Source organism: Grampus griseus (assembly GCF_964374135.1).
Source record: "Grampus griseus genome assembly, chromosome: 9".
NCBI lineage: Eukaryota > Metazoa > Chordata > Mammalia > Artiodactyla > Delphinidae > Grampus > Grampus griseus.
This window is the reverse complement of record NC_139003.1, coordinates 69969677-69990079: the sequence shown is the minus strand read 5'-3', so window position 1 is coordinate 69990079 and position 20403 is coordinate 69969677. Positions and strand designations below refer to the sequence as shown.

Here is a 20403-nt window from a genome sequence, read left to right as displayed (position 1 = left end):
TCAATGCAATCCCTATCCAACTACAATGGCATTTTTTACAGAACTAGGACAAAAAGTTTCACAATATGTGTGGAAACACAGAAGACCCCGAATAGACAAAGCAGTCTTGAGAACGAAAAACGGAGCTGGAGGATAAGGCTCCCGGACTTCAGACTATACTACAAAGCTACAGCAATCAAGACGGTATGGTACTGGCACAAAAACAGAAAGGTAGGTCAATGGAGCAGTGTAGAAAGCCCAGAGATAAACGCACACGCATATGGTCACCTTATGTTTGATAAAGGAGGCAAGAATGTACAGTGGAGAAAAGAGAGCCTCTTCAATAAGTGGTGCTGGGAAAACTGGACAGGTATATGTAAAAGAATGAAATTAGAACACTCCCTAATTCCATACAGAAAGATAAACTCAAAATGGATTTAAGACCTAAATGTAAGCCCAGACACTATAAAACTGTTAGAGGAAAACATAGGCAGAACACTCTGTGACATAAATTAGAGCAAGATCCTTTTTGACCCACCTCCTAGAGAAATGGAAAGAAAAACAAAAATATACAAATGGGACCTCATGAAACTTAAAAGCTTTTGCACAGCAAAGGAAACCATAAACAAGACCAAAAGACAGCCCTTAGAACGGGAGAAAATATTTGCAAGTGAACCAACTGACAAAGGGTTAATTCCCAGAATTTACAACCAGCTCATGCAGCTCAGTATCAAGAAAACAAATAACCCAATCCAAAAATGGGCAGAAGACCTAAACAGACATTTCCCCAAAGAAGATATACAGATTGCCAACAAACACATGAAAGGGAGCTCAACATCACTAATCATTAGAGAAATGCAAATGAAAACTACAATGAGGTATCACCTCACACCGGTCAGAATGACCATCATCAAAAAATCTACAAACAGTAAATGCTGGAGAGGGTGTGGAGAAAAGGGAGCCTTCTTGCACTATTGATGGGAATGTAAATTGATACAGGCAATATGGGGCACAGTATGGAGTTTCCTTAAAAAACTAAAATTAGAACTACCATACAACCCAGCAATCCCAGTACTGGGCATATACCCTGAGAAAACCGTAATTCAAAAATAGTCATGTACCACAATGTTCATTGCAGCCTTATTTACAATAGCCAGGACATGGAAGCAACCTCAGTGTCCATCAACAGATGAATGGATAAAAAAGATGTGACACATGTATACAATGGAATATTACTCAGCCATAAAAAGACACGAAATTGAGTTATTTGTAGTGAGGTGGATGGACCTAGAGTCTGTCATACAGAGTCAAGTAAGTCAGAAAGAGAAAAGCAAATACCATATGCTTACACATATATATGGAATCTAAAAACAAACAAACAAAAAATTGGTCATGAAGAACCTAGGGGCCGGACAGGAATAAAGACACAGACCTACTAGAGAATGGACTTGAGGACACGGGGAGGGGGAAGGGAAAGCTGGGACAAAATGAGAGAGTGGCATGTACATATATACACTACCAAATGTAAAACTGATAGCTAGTGGGAAGAAGCCGTATAGCACAAGGAGGTCAGCTCTGTGCTTTGTGACCGCCTAGAGGGGTGGGATAGGGAGGATGGGAGGGAAATGCAAAAGGGAAGGGATATGGGGATATATGTATATGTATAGCTGATTCACTTTGTTATAAAGCAGAAACTAACACACCAGTGTAAAGCAATTATAGTCCAATAAAGATGTTAAAAAAGTAAAATTAAATTAAGATATACATTGTAAAAAACAGCACATATATCTCTTATTTATTTGCATATTTATGGGAATTTGGTATAATACGAAATTTTCTTTCTGTGAATACTTGTAATTTTTTTCTGTTCCAGACAGATAATTTTAAGAGGAGTTTGATTAATTTAGACTCTAACAAAATAACTGTTACATTTAATTTTTTATTAATAAGTTTTAATGTTTTAAAGTTTTGGAAATAAATTGTTGTTTTGCTGAGTACTGTTATATTGCCTTGGTGTATTAGTTTGCTAGGGCTGCCATAACAAAATAACATAGACTGAGTAACTTAAACAGCAGAAATTTATTTTTCCATAGTTCTGGGAGCTAGAAGTCCAAGATCAAGGTGTTGGCAAGTTTGGTTTCTCTTAAGGCATGTCTCCTTGTCTTTCAGATGGCCCCCTTCTTGATGTGGCCTCATATGACTTTTTCTTTGTGTGGTCGCATCCTTTGTGTCTCTTTGTATGTCCAAATTCCCTCTTATAAGGGCTTTGATTTGATTTAACTACCTCTCTAAAGGCCCTGTCTCCAAATACAGCCACATTCTGAAGTATTGGGGGTTAAGGTTTCAACATACGATTTTTGAGGGAATAAAACATACTGGTAATGCCTGAATAAACTATGCATTCTATAAAATTGAGTCAGTAGTTTAAGATACCATGGATAAGTCCTATTCTAGGAAACTAAATATCTTTTAGGACACCTTGAAAACTGTAAATGTACTTCTATAAGGTGTCATTTTTAAAAAAATTAATTCATAAAACCAGGTACTCTATATTGTACATTCATTCATTGTTGACCCATTGTAATATTTTGTGAACCACCAAACTTGTGACTATTACTACAGCATAACATTTGCCCTGTAAATCAGGTGTCCCCATCCCCCAGGCCGCAGATCACTATTGGTCTGCGACTGGGCCGCACAGCAGGAGGTGAGCAGAGGGCAAGGGAGTGAAGTTTCATCTGCTGCTCCCTATCGCTTGCATTACCGCCTGAACTATACCCCCATCCACCCAACCCTGGTCCGTGGAAAAATTGTCTTCTGTGAAACTGGTCCCTGGTGCCAAAAAGGTTGGGGACCGCTGCTGTAAATGACCTCCCCCTCGCCCCCTTTTTTTTTTCGCCTTGGCTAGGGCGAAAGAACTGCTTTTAAGTTTCATGCATTAACATGTAATGAACTTGTTCTCATTATAGCTCCAAGCGACCATCTGATCTGCCATTCCATTTAATAATTTATCAGAATCTTCCAGTTTAGGGATGAAAATTATCCTACACCTTTTCATTTCCTCTTTTTTTTAATCTCTGCACCAGGAATGAGTTTTCTTTACAGAAGCCTTGTTGTTTTTAAACAAAGAATGGTTTTAGAAAGTTTGTTGCACTTCTGAATGTGTATCACAAAGGAAAAGCAATGAGGCTGCTCATTCAAGTTTTAGATACTAGGTATTGCTGGCCAAGCACAATTCTTTGCTCAGTGACTTTGCTCTTCCACTTTGTTAGCAGCTAGTGTGGTTAAAATCTGTGCTTCATCAAGGCACAGTAGATTCCTACATATCTGGACTTTTGAAGGTGGAGTCTGTAAATGCTAGATTTCAAGTATGTACACTTAGTTTTTTTTGTTTGTGGCTTTACAAAGATAAGATACGTACTTGATAGCTTTTAATTTGTTTTTTTCTTAGTTATCTATGAGTTTATTTTTCATGCAGTTTCATGTAGAAGTATGTGTTGTACTGTTTGTATATAGAGAGTTATGATATAGCTGTAATCTTTGTTTTGAAATTTGCTTTTTATTCCTTTAATAATTAGCTATTACAGTGATTAACTGATTTGAAGTCATCAATATAAAATATTTCTTTGAGTTTTTTTTACCAAACCAGGAACTCACAACTTTGATTATTAAAAATGTACTGGCTAATACTTTATTCACAAGTTAAAGCGTTGTTAAACAAAATATTTTTTTTACGTTTATTATTAATTTTAATAATATTAAAGACACATAATTTACAAATAATAAGAGTATTCAGTACTGTATCATAAGTTCTTTTTAGCCAATTGAATAGCAAAATATTTTTTAAAACCTTTTGTTATGAAACTTTTGAACAATCTTAAAATCAGAGAGAGTATAAAATGAAACTCCATGTGGATATCACCCATCTTCATCAGCAATCCATGTTTGTCATTCTTAGAAAATAACTTCTTTATAATAAATAACATTCGAACTGTGGTTTGGACATATTTGGACAGTATTTTATATTTTCTGGTTTTGGCTTAATATATTGCAGAATCTGTTCTAGATGCTTTTGATATGTAGAGAAATTGTCAGTTGGAAAATACTTTTCTGTTTTTGAAAAAAAAATTAAGATTACTGAATGTATTTTGTTTTCTAGTTTGAAAATCTGTCAAGCATATTAAAGCTTCCCGGTAAAAAGACTTTTAATAATATGGATAGAGATTTTTTAGAAAAGAGAAAAAAGGATCTAAATGCATATTTGCAGGTAAGTTCATTATTATTACCCATAGATTTTCATTTCAATATAGCATAGAAATATAACTGATTTCTTTATTAGAGAATGTTTGTACTATAATAGTGGGATAGCAGCCACTTTTGAGGTGCTGAGATGTGACATACAATCTGCTCAGTAATTTATAAATATTATTTCTCTGTTTGTTTATTAACTTAGAAGTTTTCTGGACACTCAGTGCTAGGAATTTTGCTTCTTCAGGTTTGGATGAATATACACACACACCGGCAGGCACACATCCATTCTACACTACTGTAAAGTCTAGGAAGTCTAGGTATTTTACAGCAGACAGTTAAATGTTACCAGTTCAGTAAATAGTTGCTCTTCATGATGTATCCAAAGCTAGTAGATTTTTTTTTTCTTTTCCATATGGCTTATTACATGGTATTAAATATAGTCCCCTGTATAGATTTTTATTCTCAGATAAAGTGAATAGCTGCCTGCCATGGTCCAGAATGATTCTAAAGCTTCTAAAAATTACAGGATAATTCAAGAGAGGAATAGATCCAAGGGACTTTTCAGAAGTGTAGCATGCTAAGCATGTAGATTTCTCTTCTGGAATAATGGGATAATAAAACGTGTCTCATAGGTTACGTACTGCATAAGCCGTTGGGACTATCAGAAATAACTTTGTTTTAGACCTGGGTACCCAAATGCCAGATTTTAATAGTATCACTTTATGGTTTTTTATAGTAATGAATGATTTATAAACTTTTCTCATCTATTAGCTCCCCACTTCTCTCTTTAGAACAGGGGTCAGCAAATTCCAGCCAGCAGACCATATCCAGCCTGCCGCCTGTTTTATTAAGAGTTTATTTTATTATTAGAACACAGCCACCCATTTAGTTTACTGCTGTCTATGACTGCTTTTACACTACTACAGCAGAGTTGAGTAGTTGCAGCAGACTCCATGCATCACAAAACCTAAAATAATTATTATATGCACCTTTACAGGAAAAATTTGCCGACCATGTCTTAGTATTATATTTAGTGAAACTTAGCTAATACTGTACTTGATATTTTGTTTGGAAGGTTTCGCTCTCTTAAACATTTATAGGTTTAATTGGGTTTGTTTATAACCATAATTGTAATTCCATGGCATTATAATTTACTGAAAGGGTAGGAAAAACATATACATCTACTATTACTCACCTTTGTCTTCTGGCTTAAGGCTAAATATCTGAAATCATTTATATGACTCTTGTCAAACATTTTGATTTTTTAAAATGTATTAACTTGAGTTGCATTAAAATCTGTATCAGTTATTTATAAAATTTAGAACATAAGCACGTTTCTTCCAAATCTGGGGCCATAAATATGTATTTTAATTGTGGCTATACTGTCTACTTCTTAGGTAATGATCTCAATATGTCAAAACATCTTTAATTGAAGAGATTAAGCTAGAATGTTAGACTGTATCATTAACAGTGTAAAAGCAATACTTTGTTTTGGGCCTTCTAATACTTAAAAAAATTTGAATTATTTTATGTACTTTCTATTAATGTTAACTTTAAAATTAGAATGTGAAAAACATAACAGTTTACTGATGGTGGGTCTTCTTAGTATAAGCTATAAAACCTGAAAATGGAATAGTAAATAACATTTGGGGGAATTCCGTGGCCGTCTTGTGGTTACGACTCCGTGATTCCACTGCAGGGGGTGTGGGTTCGATTCCTAGTTAGGGAACTAAGATCCCACATGCCGCGTGGCACAGCCAAAATAGATAGATAGATAGGCAGGTAGATAGGTAGATAGAAAAATGTGTTAAAATTTTTTTTAAAAAATAACATTTTTACTATACATTCTTAACTTTCTAGCAGATGAAATTATAAATAATAGTTAATTTTCAGTATACTATCAATATAAGATACCTCTTTTCTTTTCCTGTTAGTTACTGTTAACTCCTGAAATGATGAAAGCATCCCCAGCTTTGGCTCACTACGTGTATGATTTCCTTGAGAACAAAGCCTACAGTAAAGGGAAAGGGGATTTTGCTCGTAAGGTAAGCAGACCATGCATTGGTTTTCTTTATAGGTCTGTTTTCATACTTTGTTTTTAATAAAAGAAGATAAATTTGTATTTGTGTGTATGTTTTAAAACTAGAAAACTTTATTAAATGCTCCTTTGCATGTTTATCTTCTATGCTTTATTAAGCCTACTATTGAAGTATATCTAATAAATACAAACTCCTGTCTTTACATATTGATTAAAATGTAGCAAAAGCTTGCAAGAAAAAAAAAGCTTTTGAAATGATACAGTAAGGAGAGTTGGCCTAAGACAGGTCACAGCTTTCGTTAGCTTGAGTAGGAGCTACTTCTTATTGGGAGGAAATGTCTTTTATTTGGAGTAAGGATAAGAAAAATGTTAAATAGGATATGTTCCTGAAAGTATTTGTGCCTTTTGAGTGAAATATTTATTGTTTAAAATTCTGGGGACACAAGACCTATTAAGATGCTAGCTTAAGGCAATAAATGATTTACTGCTCAAATTGGGCAAGATAGGCTCACTGGGTGAGAACACAAACATTGGAATCAGGCAACCTTTGGTTCAAATTCCTGTTCTGCCACTTATTAGCTGTGTCCTGCAAAATGTTACTTAACCTTCTGGGCTTTTAATTTTCTAAAGATTGAAGGTGTTAATCCTCAGTGTAGAGCATGTATGGATCAAATGAGATAATCTATGTATTACAGTGCCTGTCTGAATAAACGTTGGCTCTTAGAAGTAGTAACAGTAGTAGCAGGAGCTGTAGCAGCAGTTGGGAAAGCTGGAAGTGGGAATTCTGTGGATTATTTTTGCAACTTCTTAAAAGTCTGAAATTACTTCAAAATGAAAATTAAAAGTAAAAGACTTCCCCACCACTCGTTCTTCTAAAAAGGCTAACTTGCTTAAAAAAGATTAAGGAATTGGTACAAAATAAGTAAGATTAACAACTGTAAGCATAAGAACTTCATGTGATTTCTCAAGGATACTACGGTTTAACATCCAAGTGAATGTTAACATTTCTAAGTGGAATGTTTTATTTTAATAAGAAATTCCAGGTTATGTACCTTATAATGGTAGGAAAAAAATATGGTGGACTTATCTTTATATTTTGTGATTGAAGTGATTGAGTTTAAATTCCAGCTCTAAATGGCTTTATTGTCAATAGAGATGCATTTCAGTATTCCATCTTTTTTATGTTTACCTTATCTTCTCTCAAGGTTGTATCAATTTTAAGATAAACTAATAAATTGATAAGAGCTTTTTGAGATAAAAGAAGCATTATATTAAATGTAGACAATGTCTTTTTTACCAACCAGCAGTTGTGCATGTATATATGTAACGGGTAGGCCAAAAAGTTCGTTTTTTCCGTAAGATGGCTCTAGTAGTGCTTAGTTGTCTTTAACTTCATTCAAAACAAGTTTGTTAGATTGTATTGTGACAACTGTCATATCGGCGTGCATTAAAAAAAACATCAAAATTGGTAAATTTTTGTGTAGCCATTTTAATATTAAAGAGGGAAGAAAAATAGCACTTTTTGCATATTATGCTTTATTATTTCAAGAGAGGTAAAAACACAACTGAAACGCAAATAAAGATTTGTGCAGTGTATGGAGAAAGTGCTGTGACTAAATGGGTCAAAAGTGGTTTGCGAAGTTTCGTTCTGGAGATTTCTCGCTGGACGATGCTCCACAGTCGGGTTGGTTAGAGCAATTGAAGTTGATAGCTATCAAATTGAGACATTAATTGAGAGCAGTCGACGTTGTACCATGTGGGAGATAGCTGGCACACTCAAAATATCTAAATCAAGCACTGAAAATCATTTGCACCAGCTTGGTTATGTTAACTGCTTTGATGTTTGGGTTCCACATAAGAGAAAGAAACCCTCTTGACCATATTTCCGTGTGTGATTCTCTACTTGAACACAACGAAAATGTTCCGTTTTTAAAACAAATTGTGATGGGCATGAAAAGTGGATACTGTACAATAATGTGGAACAGAAGAGATGGTGGGGCAAGTGAAATGAACCACCACCAACTAACTAAAGGCCGGTTTTCATCCAAAGAAGGTCATGTTGTGTATATGGAGGGATTGGAAGGGAGTCCTCTATTAGGAGCTCCTTCCAGAAAACCAAACGATTAATTCCAACAAGTACTGCTCCCAGTTAGACCACCTGAAAGCAGCATTTGACAAAGAGCGTCCAGAATTAGTCAACAGGAAATGCATAAACTTCCATGAGGATAAACGCAAGACCGCATGTTTCTTTGATGACCAGGCAAAAACTGTTAGGGCTTGGCTGGGAAGTTCTGATTCATCTGCCCCTTCAGATTTCCATTTATTTAGATCATTACAAAATTCTCTTAATGGAAAAAATTTCAATTCCCTGGAAGACTGTAAAAGTCACCTGGAACAGTTCTTTGCTCAAAAAGATAAAAAGTTTTGGGAGAATGGAATTATGAAGTTGCCTGAAAAATGGCAAAAGGTAGTGGAACAAACGGGTAAGTACGTTGTTCAATAAAGTTCTTGGTGAAAATGAAAAATACGGCTTTTATTTTTACTTAGAAACTGAAGGAACTTTTTGGCCAACCCAATATATATATATACACACACACACATATACACATTAGAGTCTAAAAATTAGAGTCTAAAAATCCTTCTCAATTATTTCTGGAAATCCACAGTAACATACATTTTTCATAAATCATATTGGTAATTACCAAGTTCATCTTGACCTCTTTTAGATTGTCAGAATAATTTTCATGCATATCAAGAATTAGGAGTTTTCAGCTACATTTCCTTTTTGGCTAAATTGTAGTTTAATATTTTCCTTAATTATATTTCATTGGAAATGAAATAGCTATTAGAGAAAATCATCTGTAAACATTTTATTAGTAGCTACTCAGGTTGAGAAATAATACTTTATAACACATTAACTTGGCCACACAATTTGTCTAGCTTTGCAAAATTTATGGGCCAATTCCTAGAAGAAGTAATTGACAAGCGGTCTTCCTCCATGTACACAGTACCTTTCTATCCAGTTTTGTATCATGGTGTGATGGCAGTTTTAAGCTGTAGATAGGGACCTAAATTTAAGTTAAAATTCCTTTGTTCGTGTTTTTACCCATACAAATAACTCAACTGAGGTGATAATTGAATGAATAGACAACATCTATGTATGTCAGGCTAAGTGTACACTTTTGCTGGCAATCCATAATTTACTCTTCTGCCTGGTAATTTTGCAATTTTCTTTCTTTTTTTTTTTTTTGCTTTAAACATCTGTTTTAAGACGAATCCTGATTCTGGAAACATTATCATATTGTGATGGGCTGCTTTTATGCTTCTAAATTCTGCTGCTTTCAGGGTTGAGCGTCATAATCACGTGTGGAGGTTTTTCCATGCCCCCTGGTTCCCCCACTCCCCACCCCCAACACAGATGATTAAGCTTTGCCCTCAGAAATTGGAGGAAAAAAAACATGGAAGAAAGAAAAGGAAAGAAAAAGAAATGGATTCTGTAGTTCTGGGACTGGTGCACAGGCAACTCTTTTCAGTTATCTAATTCATGATATAGATTTAAGTTCTCTTATTTTGAAAGAGTGTCAGTGGTAGTTAGCCCTATGCCTAGATAGGATTTGAGGTTGTATTCATTTAACCAACTTAAGGTTATGTTAGTTGAACCCATGTTTCTACTGCGAAGTGTAAGATACATAAAATTCTAAAATATTTTTGACGGTGTTCAGTTTTTAATGTAGGTTAAGATTAAAGTGAAATTCTTGCCTTTTATGCTTCTGAAATTCTACCTCATAAAAAATGTATATTTTAAGTGTGGTATTCTCATGTTTACCTCTCTTAAAAATTCTACTTGTGTTCTTATGACTTAGAGTTATTACAGTTAAAATAACTTGGCAGTAATGTCAGTGTTGGAAATAATGTCCTGATTGATTTGAACACACTGTTCTGGTTAACTCAGAACTACTGTATATAGAATTAGAATTACACACACACATATATGTAATTTTACACCCAAATATATAATTGTACACATAAGTGTGTGCACACACAAGAGAGTTAACTTCATCTTTTTTACCCTTTGTAATCTCTTTATCTCTCTTCACCAGTGGTAGTGGTTTTCAAGCCCTTCTTCTTCCTTTCTGTCCTTTGGTTCTTCTTTAAATTTGTTGTGCTGTGATAGTGTCCCTCCTCAAGGTTGTATATTCCAGCAAGCATATCTATAAGACTGTTGGGTCTGCTTAACCCAAGGAATTACTAAAACTTTTACAGTTATCTTGAAGTAAACTCTTTGTTGTTATTGTTTATTACAGTACCTATTTCACCTTTTCTAATTTTTCTTGTTGAAAACCATGAAAGCATATTAAAGAGTTTTATCTTCTTGATATCATCTGTTAACATTGTGTTCCTTAAGCAGTGGGGTTCCATTTTTTTGCTCTTACTGCTTTTATTTTTTTTCTTTTTGTATACAACATAACTCATATCTGTGGTAGTTTTTATGAGATTCAGTACTTTCTGGAAAATAGTCGTACAGTTTTCTTTGACTTTGGTTATTGTGTCCCCTTTTTCTTTTCTCCCCTCCCTCCCTCCCTTCCTTTTTCTCTCTTTCTTTCATTTCTTTTGTTTGTTTTAGTCTGTTAAAAATCTCAGAGAGGGCTTCCCTGGTGGCGTAGTGGTTGAGAGTCCACCTGCCGATGCAGGGGACACGGGTTCGTGCCCCGGTCTGGGAAGATCCCACATGCCGCGGAGCGGTTAGGCCCGTGAGCCATGGCCGCTGAGCCTGTGCGTCCGGAGCCTGTGCTCCGCAACAGGAGACGCCACAGCAGTGAGAGGCCCGCGTACCGCAAAAAAAAAAAAAAAAAATCTCAGAGAGATCCATATGCATCTACTTTGGTTTCTTTAGACGGCTCTCTTAATTGAAATTATCTGACACTTGTACAGTCAGAAGGTCAATTTTATTTTATTTATTTTTTAATATCTTTATTGGAGTATACCTGCTTTACAATGGTGTGTTAGTTTCTGCTTTATAACAGAGTGAATCAGCTATACATATATTCCATATCTCTTCCCTCTTGCGTCTCCCTCCCTCCCACCCTCCCTATCCCACCCCTCTAGGTGGTCACAAAGCACCAAGCTGATCTCCCTGTGCTATGCGGCTGCTTCCCACTAACTGTTTTACGTTTGATAGTGTATATATGTCCATGCCATGCTCTCACTTTGTCCCAGCTTCCCCTTCCCCCTCCCTGTATCCTCAAGTCCATTCTCTAGTAGGTCTGTGTCTTTATTCCCGTCTTGCCCCTAGGTTCTTCATGACCTTTTTTTTCTTTCTTTCTTAGATTCTATATATATGTGTTAGCATATGGTATTTGTTTTTCTCTTTCTGACTTACTTCACTCTGTATGACAGCCTCTAGGTTTATCCACCTCACTACAAATAACTCAATTTCATTTCTTTTTATGGCTGAGTAATATTCCATTCTATATATGTGCTACATGTTCTTTATCCATTCATCTGTTAATGGACACTTACGTTGCTTCCATGTCCTGGCTTTTGTAAATAGAGCTGCAGTGAAAATTTTGGTACATGACTCTTTTTGAATTATGGTTTTCTCAGGGTATGTGCCCAGTAGTGGAATTGCTGGGTCATATGGTAGTTCTATTGTTAGTCTTTTAAGGAACCCCCATACTGTTCTCCATAGTGGCTGTATCAATTTACATTCCCACCAATAGTGCACCACACCCTCTCCAGCATTTATTGTTTGTAGAATTTTTGATGATGGCCATTCTGACCAGTGTGAGTTGATGTCTCATTGTAGTTCTGATTTGCATTTCTCTAATGATTAATGATGTTGAGCATTCTTTCATGTGTTTGTTGGCAATCTGTATATCTTCTATGGGGAAATGTCTGTTTAGGTCTTCTGCCCATTTTTTGATTGGGTTATTTGTTTTTTTGATATTGAGCTGCATGAGCTGGTTATAAATTTTGGAGATTAATCCTTTGTTAGTTGCTTCATTTGCAAATATTTTCTCCCATTCTGAGGGTTGTCTTTTCATCTTGTTTATGGTTTCCTTTGCTGTGCAAAAGCTTTTAAATTTCATGAGGTCCCATTTGTTTATTTTTGTTTTTATTTGCATTTCTCTAAGAGGTGGGTCAAAAAGGATCTTGCTGTGATTTATGTCATAGAGTGTTCTGCCTATGTTTTCCTCTAAGAGTTTGATGGTTTCTGGCCTTACATTTAGCTCTTTAATCCATTTTGAGCTTATTTTTGTGTATGGTGTTAGGGAGTGTTCTAATTTCATACTTTTACATGTACCTGTTCAGTTTTCCCAGCACCACTGATTGAAGAGGCTGTCTTTTGTGCACTGTATATTCTTGCCTACTTTATCAAACATAAAGTGACCATATGTGCATGGGTTTATCTCTGGGCTTTCTATCCTATTCCATTGATCCATATTTCTGGTTTTTTTGTGCCAGTACCATACCGTCTTGATTACTGTAGCTTTGTAGTATAGTCTGAAGTCCGGGAGCCTGATTCCTCCAGCTCCATTTTTTGTTCTCAAGATTGCTTTGGCTATTTGGGGTCTTTTGTGTTTCCATACAAATTGTGAAATTTTTTGTTCTAGTTCTGAGGAAAATGCCAGTGGTAGTTTGATAGGGATTGTGTTGAATCTGTAGATTGCTTTGGGCAGTAGAGTCATATTCACAGTGTTGATTCTTGTAATCCAAGAACATGGTATATCTCTCCATCTATTTCTGTCATCTTTAATTACTTTCATCACTGTCATATAATTTTGTGCGTACAAGTCTTTTTTCTCCTTAGGTAGTTTACCCCTAGGTATTTTATTCTGTTTGTTGCAATGGTAAATGGGAGTGTTTTCCTGTCTTGCTAGTTGTTTGGCATAGGGTGTCCAGCACTGTAGATTGCTGGTCGTTGAGTGAAGCTGGGTCTTGGCGTTAAGATGGAGATCTCTGGGAGATTTTTGCCATTTCATATTACGTGGAGCTGGGAGGTCTCTTGTGAATTAGTGTCCTGAGGTTGGCTCTCCCACCTCAGAGGCACACCCCTGACGCCTGGCTGGAGCACCAAGAGCTTTTCATTCACACGGGTGAGAATAAAAGGGAGAAAAAAATAGAAAGAAAGATAAAATAAATTTATCAAAATAAAAAGGAAAAGATAATTATTAAGAAAGAAATTTTTTAAAGTAAAAAAAAAAAAAAAACCAAAAACGGTCAGATAGAACCCTAGGACAGATGGTAAAAGCGAAGCTATACAGACAAAATCACATACACACTCACAAAAAGAGAAAAAGGGGAAAAAAAAAATATATATATATATATATATATCTATCTTTGTTCCCAAAGTCCACCTCCTCAATTTGGGATGATTCGTTGTCTATTCAGGTATTCCACAGATGCAGGGTACATCAGGTTGATTGTGGAGATTTAATCCGCTGCTCCTCAGGCTGCTGGGAGAGATTTCTCTTTCTCTTCTTTGTTCACCTAGCTTCCGGGGTTCATCTTTGGATTTGGACCCACCTCTGCGTGTAGGTCGCCTGAGGGCGTCTCTTCTTCGCTCAGACAGGACAGGGTTAAAGGAGCAGCTGATTCGGGGACGCTCTGGCTCACTCAGGCTGGGGGGAGGGAGGGGTACGGGTGCGGGGAGAGCCTGCGGTGGCGAGGCCATCATGACGTTGCACCAGCCTGCGGCGTGCCGTGTGTTCTCCCGGGGAAGTTGTCCCTGGATCACGGGACCCTGGCAGTGGCGGACTCTACAGGCTCCTGGGAGGGGAGGGGAGGATAGTGACCTGTGCTTGCACACAGGTTTTTTGGTGGCTGTAGCAGCAGCTTTAGCGTCTCATGTCTGTCTCTGGGGTCCGCGCTGATAGCCGCGGCTCGCGCCCGTCTCTGGAGCTCCGTTAAGCGGCATTCTGAATCCCCTTTCCTCGTGCACCAGGAAACAAAGAGGCAAGAAAAAGTCTCTTGCCTCTTCTGCAGCTCCAGACCGTTTCTCAGGCTCCCTCCCGGCTAGCTGTGGGACACTAGCCCCTTTAGGCTGTGTTCACGCAGCAACCCCAGTCCTCTCCCTGGGATCTGACCTCCGAATCCCGAGCCTCAGCTCCCAGCCTCCGCCCGTCCCGGCGGGTGAGCAGAAAAGTCACTCGGGCTGGTGAGTGCTGGTTGGCACCGATTCTCTGTGCAGGAATCTCTCCGCTTTGCCGTCCACACCCCTGTTGCTGCGCTCTCCTCCGTGGCTCCGAAGCTTCCCCCCCACCCGCCACCCGCAGTCTCTGCCCATGGAGGGGCTTCCCAGTGTGTGGAAACCTTTCCTCCTTCACAGCTCCCTCCCACTGGTGCGGGTCCAGTCCCTATTCTTTTTTTCTGTTTTTTCTTTTTTCTGTTGCCCTACCCAGGTACGTGGGGAATTTCTTGCCTTTTGGGAGGTCTGAGGTCTTCTGCCAGTGTTCAGTAGGTGTTCTGTAGGAGTTGTTCCACATGTAGTTCGTTGTATTTCTGATGTATTTGTGGGGAGGAAGGTGATCTCCACGTCTTACTCTTCCGCCATCTTGAAGTTCCTCTCAGAATGTCAATTTTAAAGCTTCCTGTTCCTCTGAGATCAGTTCTTTTTATATTTCTTGTCATATTTTCTTTATGGTTTTTCTATTCTCCCTTAATAAAGTATGGCTTACATGTCTGATTTGCAGCTTCTTTTCTTCCTAATGGATTCCAGATTCCTTCCATATATTGTAATTGAGCATGTAACATATCCTAAAAATTATTTTTTTAAAAAATAAATCTTACTTGTTAGTTATTTGAGCTGTTTGTTTATTTTATCTGCTTGTTTGCTTTTTAATATCACCTCAAAATATCTATGTCATTGTTGCCTTGAATTTGTGCCAGAAGTATGTTGTAGCTGTTTATACTTGCATCAATTTCTAGTTTGGAAAAATTTTCATTTTTTCAGAGTTTTCCTTAATAAGAAGGCAACCCAAGGTTTATATTCATTTCTACCAATAACCATATCACTCAAAAATTTTATTCATATATTTATGTCTGAAAATAGATTTTAAAGACACACTGAAGACAACAGTTTTATCCTTTTAAAATGCAATGAGATAATATAGACTGGAAAATTATTACATCTTTCATGTGTTGCACTCTATTTTCCCATGCTTCTCAGTTGAATAACAAATCTGATACAGTGAAGTCATGATATATAATCTTTTCCCCTTTAGATGGACACTTTTGTAAATCCGCTTCGAAATTCTATGAGGAATGTTTCAAATGCAGTTAAATCCCTTCCTGATAGCTTCGCAGAGGGAATGACTAAAATGTCAGACAACATGGGCAAAATGTCAGAAAGATTAGGTCAAGACATAAGGCAATCATTTTTCAAGGTAAGATGTTTCAGTAATGCCTAAAGGAAACTATTTTTAGGTCAACTAAGATTTACTGAGCTCTTGCTTAGATTTACCTTATTTTACTTTGTAAGTCCAAAGCCCTATAGACACATAGTCTCATAAAGAATTAAAAAACTAAAGAGAATTAATTCTTATCGAAAATGGATACTGTAAAATCCAGTCACTCCTCAGTCTCCACTACAGTAGAATTTTAAAATCCATTTAAAGCACATATTTAAAATAAGTAAACATTCTTTGTACTCTTTTATTCCATTCAGCCATGTTTATTCTATAGTGTCATTAAAATTTATAACAAAACAGGTATGTGCTGTTGTGTAAATTAGTTTTACTAGTATTCATCAGCAAACATAAAGTCTAATTTCTCCTGAGTCACACGATCAAGATTCACGAGATCAAAGAGAGGAAAAGTCTTTCAACATCATCAGTCTCTGCAGCCATATCTTACTGTGTATATACCTGTGAGAGGCATAGAAGAGTTTCTTGGGAAGCTTTTTCATTTTGCTAGCAGAAGAGGTAGTTGACCAAGTAGTTTTTTGCTTCTAATTTACATTTTTTAAATAATTTTGACCTAGTTGTTTAAGGTTATAATCAAGACTATAAAAGAAATCATGTAACTATTAGAATGTTTCAATGAAGAGGAAATATATATAAACACTGATAGAATTTCTTTATTGTAAGAGGCAACTCCTGAAATACAGTGTGTGTAAATCATACTTTCTATTGATTCTCATACCTTTTCTGATGTTTCATCCTAATTTCTAATCATGGGGAAGTACACTAACACTGAAGTGAGGGTTGTCTTGTGCTGCTTCTGCTGATAGCTACCCATATGACTTCCTACAAGAGTCACTGAACTTTTCCAGGCTTCTTTTTCCTCACCAGTAATGTGAAGGGGTTATAATAGGTGATCTTGATGGTCCTTCCTGTGCTGAGAAATGGTTATCAACTAGCACTGGTCCTTCTGTCCTTTTCCTCCATAACTTACATTATATAACAGTCAGTTAATTAGTTCCTTTAAGCCTCTTAGCATACTGTCAGGCTCTTTATGGTAAAGAAAAAAGATTGGAGTTCTGTTCCCCTACTGTGCTACTAACTTTTGGTCTTTAAATCATTTAATCTTACTTACCTTTAAATTCTAAAAAGTATGGGAGTTTGAGTAATATCTCCATCCACCTCAAAATGAATCCTTTTTTAAAGGAAAGAAAATCTGTTGGTAATGAAATAATTACCCTTTTATATTGGGTTTCTAACTGTAGATTGTCAATACTTTGTTAATGCTATATAAATTTTGTTTATATATTGTCCCCAAAATCAAATCAAATGCTGTTCATTATATTTGATACTACTAATTTTGGTTTATTGTATTGTGTTCTTTCATTTTCTGCTTTAGTGTGTTTACTGTGTTTTTTGTTTTTTTAAATATTAGGTTCCTCCTTTAATTCCAAAGACTGATTCAGATCCTGAACATTGTCGAGTTTCAGCTCAACTTGATGATACTGTGAGTTAATTTTATTTTGGTAGCATTCAGTTGAAATTCACATCATACTTGGCAGATCTTTTTAACTTTTTAATATAGTATAATATGTATATCTGTCATTAATGTACATATATTGTAAACATTGTTTGATGAATTCTTACAAACTGAACATATCCATGTAATCAGCACTATAAACAAGAAACAGAACATTACCAGTACCCCAGAAAGCCCCTAATGCTCTCTTCCTGTCACTGTCCTCTCCCCTGCCAAGGATAAACACTATCCTGACTTCTACCCTGCATTTATACTTTATATAAATGAAACTGTGAGGTATGTACTCCTTTAAGTCTGGCATTTTTTGCTCAACATTGTGATAATCTTCCATGTTTGTTTCGTGTGATTGTGGTTTCTTCATTTTTGTGGCCTTACAGTGCAATTTTGTAATTATAGTACAATTACATTTTGTAAATATAGTACAATATGTTTGCTATATTACGAACTGTACTCCTGTGAACATTCTGGTACTTGTCTTTTGATTAAATAAATAAGTACATATTTCTTTCTGTACCGAGGAATGGAATTACTTGGTCAGAGGTTATGCAAAAATTCAATTTTAATAGATACTGTCAAATAATTTGCCGAAGTGTGTGTACTGCTTCCGCTGCCATCAGCAATGCATGCGAATCAGTGGTTCACAGCCTGCCAAAACTCAATATGTTATGCCTTTTTAATTTTAGCCATTCTCTTTGTTGTATCTCATGCGGATTTCCATTTCTCTGATGACTGTTAAAATGTTGAACCTCTTTTCATAAGTTTACTGGCCATTTGGGTGTCCTGTCTTACATGTCTATCTCTTTCCCCCATTTTTTATCTGTTGGCTTGGTTGTCTTTGATTAGTAAGAGTGCGTTGTATAATCTGAATATTGTTTCTTTGTCAGATATAAGTATTTGTGTATTGTGAATATCTTCTACTTTGTGTGCTTTTATGCTCTGTGTACAATCTGTGCCTACTGCAAGGTCACAAAGATGTTCTCCTATGATTTTCTTTAAAAATTGTTTTTGTTGGGCTTCCCTGGTGGCGCAGTGGTTGAGAGTCTGCCTGCCGGTGCAGGGGACACGGGTTCGTGCCCCGGTCCTGGAAGATCCCACATGCCGCAGAGCGGCTGGGCCCATGAGCCATGGCCGCTGAGCCTGCACGTCCGGAGCCTGTGCTCCGCAACGGGAGAGGCCACAACAGTGAGAGGCCCGCATACCGGAAAAAAAAAAAAAAAAAAAAAAGTTTTTGTTTACCGTGCCAAAACTTAGATTTGCATTCATCTAGGATCAATTGTTGTGTATGGAATGAGGTAGGGGTGCAGTTGACCTAAGCACCATTTACTGAGAAGACCCTCTTTTCCCAGTGTATGGTTTTTCCTTGTCACAAATCTTTTTATTTTATATATTTGGGTCTGGGCTTTATATTCTATTCTATTAGGCAGAGTTATTTTAAAGTTATAATTATCTCTCTTCAGTTTCTCATTGAATTTCTTTATAATAAACTGTCTTAAAGATAATATTTTTGTTTTTTTTAAGAATATTTTAGAATGTTTATTATGCATTGTACTGTTGTAATATCCATAACATTATACTTTTTGTTAAGGGTTTTTACAATTTAACTGTTTATTAGAATTGTCATGTGGCATCAGACTCATGACTATACTCGATCAGAGAATAGAGCAGTAGTGATTTTTGCCTCCAAAGTGGTTAAGCTATTGAAAAATATGTGAAAGAGAAGGTATGCTAAGAAAATGTTTACAACACAGTGAAAAATGTATGACTCATGCTGTTTTCTCATGAAAAAATTTAAGTATTTAAATTACAACATTGATGAGGAAATAATTGGAAAGAGTAGCTTAGTGATGAAAGAATTACAAAATTACTGGCAATTATGGCAGTTTTGTTGCATATCTAAACCTGCACCCTATTATATATTGATATATTTCGGCATCAAAGCATTCTAGTTGTCTTTCTTTATTTTTATATCATTAATTGAATATTCCCATGATAAAAGTGTACAAATTTTTACTTCTTAAAAATAAAAAGAAAATTCTAGTAATCTAGTTGCCTTTTGTAATGTTAGCTGGATTTTATTTCAGCTTCTTTTCCATGAAAATACCTATATACATACAACGCAGTAACCGAGCAAAACAGATTGCTCTGTGTAGATTGTATTTTGTTCTATTAAATAAAGAGAAATGTTGAGAATATTTTGTTCATTTGAAAAAGATGCCCCAGAGAATAGGCAAAGGGGCTAGCCTTTGCCTTATAAACTAATACAGACTCTACTGCAAGATCCCAAATCATATTTTCCTAAGACCATCATGAATCCAGTTTGAGAAGTTGTTTTCACTACAGCCTTGGAATTTACTCATCATTGTAGAGTTGTAAAATTCTGTATTCTGTCAAAATGGCTGTTAAAAATATTTTTTCTAAATTAGAATGAAATATTGGTTACAAAGGCTATAGTAGAACTTGTTCTCTAACCTGTAAATAGTAACAGTCATTTGGTAAAAGCAGCAAAATTAGCCATTCATAGTAGATAGGTAACTCAAATAAACGTATCCTTATTTCTTCCCATATTTTGTCAGGTGGATGACAATATTCCACTTAGGGTAATGCTGCTTCTCATGGATGAAGTATTCGACTTAAAAGAGAGAAATCAGTGGTTGCGAAGGAATATCAAAAACCTACTTCAACAGCTTATTAGAGCCACATATGGTGATACTATTAATAGGTACCACTTTTTTTTCTTAAACTACTTAGAGCTGATCTTACTTAGCTTTTGAAGTTTTACTTCTGGAAGTAGATTGCTCAACCTTTTGTAGGTGAATTTCCTTCTCTGGGTCTTTGAAGATCATTAAAGCAGACTATTGCTCTCAGAGATAATCTTCATACAAATTAAGTTGCTTACTTCATGAAAGTAATGTTTCTTTATTTTATTCACCTTCTAAAATCTTGACCTTACTTATTTGAATTTCTTTACTTTCAGAAAAATAGTTGACCATGTTGACTGGATGACCTCACCTGAGCAAGTAGCCGACTTAGTGAAACGTTTCAGGTATGTCTTAAGACACAGTCACTTCTTTCAGATAGTACAGAGTTGAGCATTGTTATCACTAACTTTCATTGCATTCCTTCTCTTCCTGGCCTTAAAGTTGGTTTTAGTCATCACTGATGAGCAAAAAGACTTGCAAGAATTATAAACATTT

At 36.1% G+C, this 20403-nt stretch overlaps 1 protein-coding gene across 2 annotated transcripts in view; it reads left to right on the top strand.

The window, feature by feature from the left end:
* Positions 1 to 20403, top strand: part of SNX13 (sorting nexin 13) — a gene marked incomplete at its 5' end in the record, with an annotated part of 138397 nt that overhangs the window by 104769 nt on the left and 13225 nt on the right. For both annotated transcript variants that reach the window (XM_082661480.1, XM_082661481.1), the window contains 6 exons: positions 4139 to 4246; positions 6165 to 6275; positions 15493 to 15654; positions 17105 to 17176; positions 19783 to 19928; positions 20184 to 20252. In XM_082661480.1, coding sequence (XP_082517606.1) covers positions 4139 to 4246; positions 6165 to 6275; positions 15493 to 15654; positions 17105 to 17176; positions 19783 to 19928; positions 20184 to 20252 — 668 coding nt within the window. The remainder of the gene's footprint in view (positions 1 to 4138; positions 4247 to 6164; positions 6276 to 15492; positions 15655 to 17104; positions 17177 to 19782; positions 19929 to 20183; positions 20253 to 20403) is intronic.